A 12,080-nucleotide genomic window follows, 5' to 3' on the forward strand; every position below is an offset into this window, starting at 1 on the left:
TTTGTTAAAGGCGCGTTCATGTTCGTCAGTCCATTTGAATTTCTTACTCTTTCGGGTAAGCTGGTGTAGTGGCTTCAAAATAGACTGTATGTTGGGGAAGAATCCTGCAACATAATTGACAGCACCAATTAACCGTCTAACTTGTCTGGGTGTCTTGGGTCGAGTCATGTTGTGTATAGAGGCGCATCTATTGTTCAGTGGTCGAAAACAAGCCTCACCGTCCGAGTTAATAGTTATCCTATGTCCCATGTAGTCTACGTCATTGGTGAAGAGTTTACATTTCTTAGGAGAGATTTTAAGTCCATTGTCAGAGAGGGCCTGTAATACTTTGGTCAGGTGGAGTTTGTGGGATGTCTTGTCAGGGCTAAATAGGATTATGTCATCATGGTGAGCAATGCAGAAATTGCGGGAGTTGGGAATGGTGCCTAGAATGTTGTCGATTTTTGCTTGGAATAGTCCGGGTGAAATGTTAAGTCCTTGGGCAAGTCGTTTATAGTAATAGTGCTTTCCTCCATGATAGGAGGCAATGCCGGTATACTGTTGTGCTTGTTTAGAGAGAGGAATGCAGTGAAAGGCAGATTTGAGGTCGATGACACTCATTACTTTAGTCTTAGCATGTCCGATGCGTTTAAGGGTTTCAGTCAGTAGGGGAAAGGGATGGTTGATACGTCTAATTCTAGAGTTCAGGTAACGAAAGTCGGTCACTACTCGTTTTTCAGTCTTGTCTTTCTTGGCAATGAGTAACACAGGCGAGGTGTATGCCTGATGTCCAACCTCAAGTATACCAAGTTTCACGAGTTTGGTCAGTTCCTTTTCGATTTGTCGTTTGTCAGGTTCAGTAGCAAAGTATGGTCGAATGAAAAATGGTTCGTCATTGGTCAAGTGTATGTCTACTTCAAAGTTTGGGCAACTAGATAGCTCACCATAGAGGGAGAATGCGGGTCTGTTGTCTTTAAGGATCTGTATCAACTCATTCTTTTCAGAGGGAGAAAGCACACTATCCTTTAAGTCAATATGGGCTCTAATGATTTGGTCTTCAGTCATGTTAGCAATGGGGTCATTGGGATCAAGGTGGGGGTATTTGTCAAGGTTTGCTTGTCTAGTCTGGTTGTCAAGGTTACTGTCTGCGGTGTCAAGCTGAGTGGAGTAAAGTGCATGTGTGTTGTCAGTCAAGGTCATAGTTATGTTATCTACTGGGAGGGGCTCAGTCACACGTACGGGGTTAGTAGTGTCGAGAAAGGCAATCGCCCTACCCTTAGAGAAATGTAGAGGTCTGTCAGTAGTATTAGTCACAATGATTTGAGTCGCACCTTTTGTTAGTTTTACCACCATTGTTGATGGGCAGTGCCTACTGAGGTAGTCATTGGAAGTCAGTATGACGTCCGAGTTACGTAAGTGGGCAGGTGTATGTCCCTGTAGTGTCATGAGTCTGGACCCAAATGGTTCGATTTTCACCTTTGATGTAGGGGAAAATGGTATCCTACGCCGTTTGATTTTGAACCTATGGTCCCTGAAAGTCAAAGTCCCGTCTACGTCCGAAAGTGTGTTATTGCCTAATATCAAATCAACACCAACAAGGTTTTCAACGACTAAAGCAGAAATTTCGAATTTGTAACCTTGAATTGTGACTCTGAATTTAATCGCGGTTTGCGCTTCAAGGAACTGCCCGTTCCCTAGTTTAAATCGAGTAGGAGTCACGCTCTGCCTCTTTAGGTTGGAAAGGTGTGGAGTTGATTTAACATAGCGGTCAGAAATCAATGTCTTGGTAGCACCACTGTCAAAAAGAATGAAAATGTGCTTACCACTGTCAATTCGTCCCTTAACAAAGTTATTACTAGTCAGTTGCAGGTCTACGTCCTCTGTCCCTAAGTATGTCGATTTGAGTTTTTGTCCGTCCCTAGGCCTGAGGTGTTCATTTTGGGAGGTGGAATAGAGAGCGCTTCTATTTTCCTCCCTTAATGAAAACCCTGGGGATGTGTGTCGAAGTACTGTCCTGTGTATTGTAGATGATGTTGTTGTTGTTGTTGATGTCGATGATGATGTCGGTTATAGTCATCGTATTGTTGTCTGTGGGGTGGGGGTGGTCCGTAATATTGGGGTCGTCTCTCGCGTTCAATGTCTCTCAACCTATGCCGACAATCCCTCCAAAAATGGCCAGGAATGTGACAATAGTCACACTTGCCAGCGAATCGAGGTCGAGACCGTTGGTCGCGTCCTCGGCTTTGTGACCGATAACGATCACGAGAAGGAGAGCGCCGTCCAGGATGTCTGTCTCTACTATCATGTCGTCTGTCTCTACTTAAACTACGTCTGTAGTCAGAATGATGTCGGTCCCTACTTAGACTACGTTCATGTCTGCTGTGGTCATCCCTATGTCGAGTCCTACTAGCGCTGCGGCTGGTACTGCGGTCAGAGTCATTGTGTTGGGAATGTCGATTTCGTCTTCGTCCTCGGGAGTCTTTCTGTTCGGTTTGAAATCTAAGGGAGGAAATTTCCTCACTTAGGAGGTCGACATCGTCTTGGGTTGCGAATGTCACTTCTTTTGTCGGGGTAGTGTCAGTCCTAAGATCTATGAAAAGCTGCGCTTTCGCGGCTATCTCGTCAGGGGTGGTCGTTGATGTCGGCGATGCCATAAGAATGGCGGCACGACAGTCGGGGGTCAGTGCAGCAAGTAAACGGTCCTTTATTTGCTTCTCCCCATAGTCTATGTAGGAGGCAGTCTGTCTGAGTCGTTGGAGAAAAGTTTCGACACTCTCTCCATCAGTCATAGTCATGGTGTTAAAGTCAGTAACCTTAGCAAAAGTCGATTTGGCGGGGCTAAATCGCCTAGTGAAAGCCGTCTTTAGGTCGTCATAGGTAGTGAAAGTCAATTTGTCTATCCAGAGTCTGGCCTGTCCCTCTAATGTCCTCTTGAAAGTCTTAAGTATAGTCGTCAAGTTGCCAGCATTGTCCGAGTCAATGTCATGGGCGTCTAAATAGTCTTCAAAGGTCAAAATATGGGCAGTACAGTCATTGTAATCTAGTCGGCTGCCAGAAAATTTAGTCGGTAAAAAGTCAGTCTGTCGGAGGGTCCTACTGGTGGTCATGGTGTAATATTGAGTAACACAAAGCCTATCTAATCAAATATCAAAGTCAAAGATCAGTAATAACAGTCAAACAAATATGAGTATGAAAGGAAACACATGAGGATTAAATACAAATACTGTAACCAGTCAAAATAAAATAATGCAAACTCAGTAAGCACTAATCAAAATCAACATGCTCTCAAATATCTCTCACACTGGGACAGTAATAACAATCAAAGTTCCACTTACCCAATGTGAAAGGGTTCAACCAAGTCTCCAATTCCCAAAATGATTGCATAGTATAGTATTCCAAAAAACAAGAAAATAATCACAATAAGCAATCAAACTATCAGTCCTCCAAGTTAAGAGTCAATTATCCTTGAAAACGTTATTAGTGTTTACACTGTAAGTGTCTGGTCCTGAATTCGTCTGGTAGTCTTATCGTTGTCGAAATGTGTCAGTCATTATTCAGCAAAGCGTCCATTTTTGAAGAATTTTCCCTGGAGCTGCATCCGCGTCAACACCAGTCATGGGTCCTCCTCGTACGTCCCTCAGGTCGTGGTCGTCGTAGTCCTCGTTGCGTCGTCATCCAAGTCTTCTTGATGTCGCCATCCAGGTCACGGTCATCATCATTGTTAATAGGTGGAGGTTCAAGTCGTCGGTCGTCAATCAGTCGTCATTTGCAAAGGCCATGTCACCACAAAGTTTGTTGTCTGTCTAATTGTTGAAGTCCATCGCCTGATTCAGCACTGCAGTTTCGAAGTCGACGAAAAATCTGTTATAGTAACATTTCAACAATTTTCAGGTCGCATGCTGCCACGGTCCTATTAATGCTCGGCCTGCATGGTCTGGTGAAAGTCTCCTTCCAAAAGCGATGTCGAGTTGTAATGATGAGGTATTCCGATATAGGATCGATATAAGGTTCTCCACCATGTAATGTAACGGGTGGTGTTACATTTGGAATATTATTATGAAGCAGAAATGAAGGAGCTCAGGTACAGTTTTGGTACATTTCATCGATGCGAAGTGTTTATTCACAATCGTTCAGAAATATCATGATGAAGTTCAATGACAAGTTAAATGACGAGTACGTACATCAGAGTAAAATATAGAAGTACCAAGATGCAGGAGAGAGAGAGCAATATCAAGTAGAGGTTGACTCTCTGATGTCGAAATCATCATCTCCCTTGGGGCCTTGGCAAGAACCCCAAACTTGGAAATGTTCAATGGGTGATGGGTGAGAATTTTGGTAAGACAACCAATCAAAAAGGGATAACTAAAAGGAGTGACCAAAGGGGTTGTCCTAAGGGGTGATGTTTGACCAATTAAAAGAGGGGGATTCTTTTGTGGAGGAGGAAGTATTATAAGATAAGGGGCAGACAAAGAGTCTGGTGGTTCACAAGGTGTGTGTGTATATAATCTTTGGGTAATTAAACCAGGGACAAAGAAGGGTTGTTACAAGGGTGATTGAATGACTCCTTGATGTAAACATCAAGCAAGGGTAATTAAAGACAGGAAATTAATAGTAAATAATCTTGGTGTTATATTCTGAGGTGAGTTTACAAAAACAAGGGAATTTAAGTTGAGTTGTTAATGAACAGGAAGTTATCCCCAAAATATCCTAAATATACATTACAGTACTGTGGATTTGATTATGATTCCTAACTTTTGATCCATATAGATCCATATGTGAACAAACTGAAAAAAAAAAAGGTGTTGTGCGTTTGTGGGCGAGACACATTACGGCACTTGCCTTGTTACTAGAATTTCACTGGTTCGCAGCTGCTTCGATCGATGGTTTGTAAGTGGGCAGATGGGCCGTCCATTCACGTGTGCACTTGTTGTGCGTGTATTCAGTATACGGTAGTGCGTCGTGTGTGTGTACAGGCGCTGGAAAGAATGTATCTGCTACATCAGTAATGAAAGGTAAAAATTGAGGTATGCAGGCATCAAATATCGATTATGTAAGTGAGCCGATGTAGTAAGGCGTTTTTCGGCCGTTTTTTCATGTCTTAATCTTGTCTGGCAAAACTATATTGAAATTTGTGGGCTTCTCAGTCGATTGTTTGAGCAATCTTTGGCGATTTTGATGCTCATAATAGTCCCATTTATAGATATCGATGTGGTTGTCTATGTCTGGACTCCTCTTGTCTAGATCTATGCAACATAGATATATTGATATATTATGAGTATGTTACTATAAAACCCCACTGCTTGTTTCCAGGAGTTGTCTTAAACATTTTCCTCCAATCCTTGTGAGTTGTAGATTTCCCATTTAAATGTCTATAATATAAAACACCAAGCTGTGTCATTTCATGTGTTCTACTGCATGCAGAAACTGACCATGGAGCTGAATTAATATTAAATTTATATACCGGATGTACCAAAAAAAGCGGAACGGTGGATTTTCAGTACCTTGCGTTCTAAAAGTGATATATTTTTTGACATCATTAGAAAGAGCATCTTCCGCAGAAGGCCATGATAGATAGTTGATACCAAAATCATTAGATTTGGTTCAGTACTTTTTATTCTACGCCAATTTCTGAAAATGCAGTCATTTTCAAATTTCGCCGGATTTTTCTGACTTATGAGATAATTGAGTGCGACATGTGATCCATACGGTGAATATTGTGTAAGCTCAGTGATCAATGTCAACAAAAGATACAGCTTTCGCATTGGGCGCAGGCCAGGAAAAAAACTGTGTGTGTGTGTGTGTGTGTGTGCACGCGCGCCCAATATGAAAGCGTTATTTTGTTGACATGGATCAACGAGCTTACACAATTCACCGTATGGAACGCGTGTCGCACCCAAATTATTATCTCACAAGTCGCAAAAAATTGAAAATGACTGCATTTACAGAAATTGGCGTAGAATAAAAAGTACTGAACCAAATTTCATGATTTTGGCATCAGGTTTTCTGCGGAAGATGCTCTTTCTAATGATATCAAAAAATATATCACTTTTAGAAGGCAAGGTACTGAAAATCCACCGTTCAGCTTTTTTTTGGACACCCGGTATAGTCATATTAACCGCTATGACAATTTTGATTTTGAAGGATCCTTGGACATTGGAGAAGGTCTTCCTTTGTATGAAGTTGTGTGCCTGAATGATTGATACAGATTATAAAGTTGTAGGCTGCATAGCTTTTTGAAGATTTAAAAAGAGAGAAATGACTGAACTTATTTTTTAAAGGAATGTCTTTTTAAGGACTTTGCTTATGATGGAAGTCGTATGTTTTTGTGCTCCCTTGTAGCTTTTAGGCCTTATATTAAATAGTCGTTTAGATTTAATGCAAGTTGTGAAGGGAGCATTCACATTAGTATTATTATTTCTACAGCCACATTAATACCTTTGTAGTAGAAGCAAATCTTGCAGCCTCACATTGGGTTTAGGTACATATGTCATTAAAAAAAAAGGAGAAGAATGAAACATATACATGTATTCAATTCACCTAATGAAAGCCATGCAGAATTGCTGTGAAAAACCACATTTTAATTAGATAAGTTGGTATTTTCAAAATCTCAAAATTAGATAAACCCAATTGAGGTGTTTTTTTTTTGTTGTTGTTGTTTTTTTTTGTAGTGCAGAGCTACCAAGTCTCACGCATTCTGAGTGAGACTCAAGCATTTAGGGGTAATCTCATGATCTCACGCATGACACCCATTTTTCTCACGCATCGGGCCAAGTCTGCAACTTGGGCCTATAATAATGAGTATAGCTCAAAAGATTAAAGTGATAGTTGCAAATGAAGGTATATTTCCCTTTTGTCTTTCAAAATAAGTAAAAAATCGTCACTTAAGTATGCACGTGATTGCACCATTAAGAGCTAAAAATAATTGAAAAAGCTCCCTACTGTGGGAGGCCACAGGGGGGAAAAACCCCTCCCACACCCTCGCTCGTGCCCACATTCGCATGCCGAGATGCCGAGTCATGAAAGTCTCACTCATAGATTTTTTTTTGAACTTGGCATCACTGGTATGGATGTTTTTTGTTTTCAGATTCTGCCATGGAGAAGAAGCGACCGAGACCCGCAGATGGTCACAACCCTTTCTCTGATCTCCACATCTCATCCCACGAGCCTCTCAAATCCACTGCTTCCCGTACCAAGTGCTCTAAATGTGGTGCGTCGAGGAAGTATTTCTGCTACACATGCTACCTTCCTGTTCCCGATCTGAAGGGAAAGCTACCACTTGTTGAGGTTCTTGTTTGATTCACTCATTTTGCCTGCATCTCCCTGCTAGAGGGCAACAATTTCAAATAAGTTTTGTGTGGACAAAACCCGGATACAGCTGGAGTTCTGCTACACATCAAAGTGCACATTACCACAGCCCTTGTATAGACCAGAAAATATCTGAATTTTGTTTAAAATGAAAACAAAAAATTGAATGCACATTGTGTATGTTAATTTCTTGTGACTCATGTGGAACACTAAATACATATTTAAAATCCCCAAACTAGTTGCCAAAAATTAGGCAGTGCAATCAGATATTTGCAGCTTAACAAAAAACAAAAAACAAATTTAAAAAAATTCTAATATGTATATCGGTACGTAAAGATATTAATCTCAGTTCAGCCTTTGCTAGAATTTGGTCTTGGTGTAGTCAAAACCGTATTAGTGTCTGTTATGTCTTCACTGGATTAGTGTAAAGTCATTTGAAGACTAGAGAAGCGCTCTGAGAGCGTAGACCTCCTCCAAGCATGCAGCTCATTTCCACCACTGACCTTGTTCTTCCACAGAGATCAGTGATTTCCACCCATACGCATGCATGCACTGAAAGTCACCCGATTTCCCAATATAGAAGCCTTTTGTTACATCATAAACTTCCATCTGCACGGCACATCTCGCCTTAGCAGAAACTAGAGCACGCACTTTAGTGTGCGCATGCAAACCTCAAATACACGCAGCCTGAACTTGTCTTCATGTTCTTACAGTGGTAGACTTTCTCTCTCTCTCTCTCACAGTACAGCAATACTCATGCCAACTCTTTCTTGGTCACTTTCAACAGCTGCCGGTCAAGGTAGACGTTATCAAGCATGCCCAGGAACGGGACGGAAAGAGTACAGCCATCCATGCTGCCATTCTAGCCCCGAATGATGTCACTATTTACACCTATCCATGCATTCCTGACTATGACAAGGGAGAAGGAGAGGTATGTATGTGTTAACAGTAAAATAATTTTTCTTTTTAGTCAAATGTGGCTCTTCTTTCTTTTATTTTGGTAAATTCTGATAAGACATGCGGGCGTGCAATGGATTCATCATTTGATTCATCATTTGATCCAACGTTTGATTCAACACAGTATCTCAGTCATGCAGAGAAAGACCTACCCCCTTGTAAATGTTTCTTGAAAGCTTACACTTCCATCAAAGTGATACCAGCATATTTGGATTGAAACTGTATTTTGAGGGACTCTCATGAAGTTGAGTAGTAAATATTCAATTGGATGAATTCTATGATTTCTAGTTCCTGAGCTGTTAAGTCTGCCTGATTCTGCAGCAGGCTTCTTGAGAAATTATATCGTTTCATGTCCTCAGAAGTGGATAAGAAACACCTTCCTGGTATATGGAAGTTTTATTTGCCCATTGAGATGCAAGTAACATTCAAGTATCCCCCTGACTGCTCTCTGAATATCCCTGCATTTGTGTGTGTGTGTGTGTGTGTGTGTGTGTGTGTGTGTGTGTGTGTGTGTGTGTGTGTGTGTGTGTGTGTGTGAATTTTGGAAGCCCTGTAATTCCCATGGATAGTAAGAAAGTAGATCGAGTTATGAAAAATTTTCTCTATATGGACTGTACCGGTAATTGAAAACCTGGGCACCATTTAATGAAAGTTGTCAGCCCTGAAAAGTTACCAGCAGTCTACCGTTTTGTGGGTTTGATATTTTGCTCTATTCATGGAGGAAATTTTCACTTAGATGGTATCAAACCTTAAAGATCCTTAAGTTCCACTGCAAACCTTTCTCAAGATGATTTCCGAATAAGGCAACTATCTCTGTAAATTACCAGCAATCTATGTGCTGGTTGACTCGTAAAGAATAAGGTAAAGTTTTCATGTAATGATATGTTTTCCTCCTATCGTGATCTATGCAGGTTGTCTTAGTTTATCCAGGCACTGATGCAATATCCCTAGCTGAACTTGCCAAGGAATTACAAAATGCTGGTAGAACAGCTCAGGAAGAACAGACCAATAACGTGAGTCCATATTTGTCTATTTTTGCACAGTGCATATTTGTCTATCTTTCATTTCAGGATAGAAATGGTCAAGCTGAACTTCTCTCATTTGTCTACTTTGCAAGTGACAAGATTGTATCATGGCATTGTTTATCAGGCATTATTTACAAGTCCATGAATAAATTAAAATTCATGAAATTCTTCCGTCGAGATGCTTTCATTGCAACTGATTGACAAATTGCCCTGCATCGACTTATTTACGTTGATGCAGGGCAATTTGTCTATCAGTTGCAATGAAAGCATCTTGATGGAAGAATTTCATGAATTTGAATGAATAGAACGCAGTACCCGCTGCATGCTGTAAGCTGTAAGGATTAGAACCTACAAGTTTGTACACTTGATGTCGGGCAAAAGCTCCATGAATAAAGTCGACATTTAGTAAAAACCAAAACTCACAAATGAAACTTAAACTGTGGAAGAATTGCGTGTATATACAGGCTACTCCCACTTTAACAAAGTCCTCGGTACCAGTAGTTTTCTTTTCATTATATGGAATTTCATTGAAGTCAAACATTATGTAGAGATATATGGATGACAATTTTGAGACCTAGATTTTGGAGCCTCCATTGTGACGAGAATTTTACTATAACTGTGTTCGTTGTAATGGGAGTGTGCTGTTTCCTATGGAATTATTTGGTATCTGTGCAGTTTATGATATGACTTTTGAACATTACATTTATCCCAATCCTTAGCCGAGTTTGTACATACTTTTTGTGACATTGTTAGAATAGGAAAAGTATGATGGATTTCAAAGATAAAAGATTAGAGGCTACCAAATTCAGAAAGGACTGTTGATTAGAATGACTACAGTTTGCGCTGAAAGGAAATCAGTTGAATGTGAGCACTATGGTACAACTATGCAAACTCTGCATGTGTGCATAACATGCTCAAGCATTGGAAAGTTGTTGAGGGGATTTATTGGTGGTCAATTAGCAAAATGAGTTCCCTGCCAAATGAATACAGTGGAACTTCATTGTAAAGAGTTCAAATGTACAACCCTGTTATAACAAGTCCAGTTTTGCAGGCTACAACCCTGAATTTTTCTTTGCTTTCATACCTTGATGTAGTGAGAAACTCGGTATAAAAAGGTAACTGTTCTGGTTTTTAGGTCCTCTTTAAAACAATGTTCCTGTATGATATTGTGGATAAGATTTAATTGGCTCCTATCTGTAGGCAGAGAGTGACGGGAAGGTTGCTGCTTGTACACAATCTCCAATTAGTTGTCCCTTCAAGAAGGTGGTATTCATTGACTGCACCTGGAACCAGACCCATTCAATTTACAGGGATGAGCGGCTTAGAGGTAATGATGTTCATCCCTCTTACAGTAGCATGTTGCCATGTGTTTGACAAATACCTCATGAAGTACAGGGTTCTGTTTCATACAAAGATGTTATGATAATAATAAATCTTGCTAGAATAGCAAATTACTTCTTGTGGCAGCAGCCAACTTAAAAGCAGTATTTTTGTCATTACCATGACACTCGCTATTCCAGCAACAGGTGCTATCATAGCGACTTTTAATGAGCTGGCCAGCCCAGGTGAACCCTTTGAAGTGAGGTCACAGGGCCCTCCAGATTAAGCAGGTTGTAATATACTGTGATCAAAAACTGATACACATCCATTTTGTTCTTGTGCCTGAATTTTTTTTTCTTTTTTTTTAAACCTTTGCCCTTTTGGGAAAATTTGAATATCAATGTACACGTTTGCATAGATAAGCACGTACTGGTATGTATGTGTGTGAGCATGTACATATGTATAAATAGTACATGCATGTGAGAACTATGATATTATTTGTATTATCTTTTTATCAGTTTTATTGTTATTTCCAGCATTGCTTTGATTGTTGTCATTTTCATTCACTTCATGTAATTAATATCATATTTATCATCATTTCATTAGTCTTATTATTATTGATAGCAGTAGCATTTACATATTTTATTGATATGATATTCTTATGTTTAGTTATCTATTTTTTTTCTTTTAATGCTGTTCATCCAGATTTACGTTGCATCATCCTGAGGGACAGAACCACCTATTTTTGGCGAGGCCAAAACAAACCAGACTCATATTTGGCAACCATTGAGGCCATCTACTACTTCATGTTGGACTACCATGCGGCATTTGAACAGAAGACGAGAGAAGGGAAACGGGAAGAGGAGGAGCAGATGAAGGGGGTGATGCAGAAGGAAACCTGTTCCCATCGCTATGACGACCTTCTCTACTTTTACAGCTTCATGTACCAGCTGGTTCACCGAGAGCCAGATGAGAGAAAGAAGCCGAGGAAGGAGACAGAGAATGGATGAAAAGAGATGCTGGCAGTGTATAAACAAGCCATGGTTACACTGTTAAAACGTTGCAAAGTTTGAGTTTGTGATGTTTAAGATCTCAGGAATTTTGCCAGTGTCGCCGTAAACTTCCCAAAATCTTCTTGCCAAAACTTCTCACGAGACTTCCCACTCACGCTAAGGGAAATTTGAATGCTCGCAACTGAAACTTCGCAAAAATTGTCATATGACCAGTCCACCCCCTGCTTGCAGGTGTTGCCTCATTTAGATATAATGTGTCTCATTGTGATGTAGGTGTGTGTATTGTTACTGTAGCCTCTGCTACATGAGCTGGTTACTCCAGGGTAAATTGCAGTGTATACCCATCAACAACGATAAATCAGTTGAGGCACATAAGTTTGTTGAATATGGATTCTTGTTACCGGTATTCACTGTCAAACGATCAGATGATCAACATCATAAGCAAATATTAACGATGTAGTGTAACACTGACGGTATTGAT

The 12,080-nt window shown here is 40.3% G+C and overlaps 2 protein-coding genes across 2 annotated transcripts; one reads left to right on the forward strand and one right to left on the reverse strand.

Moving 5' to 3' along the window:
* Nucleotides 1-2,122: 2,122 nt before the first annotated feature.
* LOC139735588 (uncharacterized) lies at nucleotides 2,123-3,086 on the reverse strand. Its single transcript, XM_071646344.1, has 2 exons — nucleotides 2,387-3,086; nucleotides 2,123-2,220 (listed from the first exon to the last, which is right to left on the reverse strand). The coding sequence occupies exons 1-2, from the start codon at nucleotides 3,084-3,086 to the stop codon at nucleotides 2,123-2,125; spliced, it is 798 nt and encodes a 265-aa protein (XP_071502445.1).
* A 3,985-nt stretch (nucleotides 3,087-7,071) lies between these two features.
* LOC139735589 (tRNA-uridine aminocarboxypropyltransferase 1-like) lies at nucleotides 7,072-11,596 on the forward strand. Its single transcript, XM_071646345.1, has 5 exons — nucleotides 7,072-7,263; nucleotides 8,072-8,215; nucleotides 9,153-9,254; nucleotides 10,467-10,593; nucleotides 11,292-11,596. Exons 1-5 carry the CDS (start codon nucleotides 7,072-7,074, stop codon nucleotides 11,594-11,596), a joined length of 870 nt encoding a protein of 289 aa, XP_071502446.1.
* The last annotated feature ends 484 nt before the right edge of the window (nucleotides 11,597-12,080 follow it).

This window comes from Diadema antillarum, unplaced genomic scaffold, assembly GCF_040938485.1.
Source record: "Diadema antillarum isolate AM-2024a unplaced genomic scaffold, OU_Dant_1.0 seq00000586_RagTag, whole genome shotgun sequence".
NCBI lineage: Eukaryota > Metazoa > Echinodermata > Echinoidea > Diadematoida > Diadematidae > Diadema > Diadema antillarum.

Excerpts from the sequence above, each read along its gene's own strand:
- LOC139735588 (XM_071646344.1), bottom strand. The coding sequence starts at position 3,086 with ATGACCACCAGTAGGACCCTCCGACAGACTGACTTTTTACCGACTAAA. Across the intron at positions 2,221-2,386 it reads CAGTACCAGCCGCAGCGCTA|CCGAGGACGCGACCAACGGT; the intron begins GTAGGACTCGAC and ends TCGGTCACAAAG.
- LOC139735589 (XM_071646345.1), top strand. The coding sequence starts at position 7,072 with ATGGAGAAGAAGCGACCGAGACCCGCAGATGGTCACAACCCTTTCTCT. Across the intron at positions 7,264-8,071 it reads GAAAGCTACCACTTGTTGAG|CTGCCGGTCAAGGTAGACGT; the intron begins GTTCTTGTTTGA and ends CACTTTCAACAG. Across the intron at positions 8,216-9,152 it reads ATGACAAGGGAGAAGGAGAG|GTTGTCTTAGTTTATCCAGG; the intron begins GTATGTATGTGT and ends TGATCTATGCAG.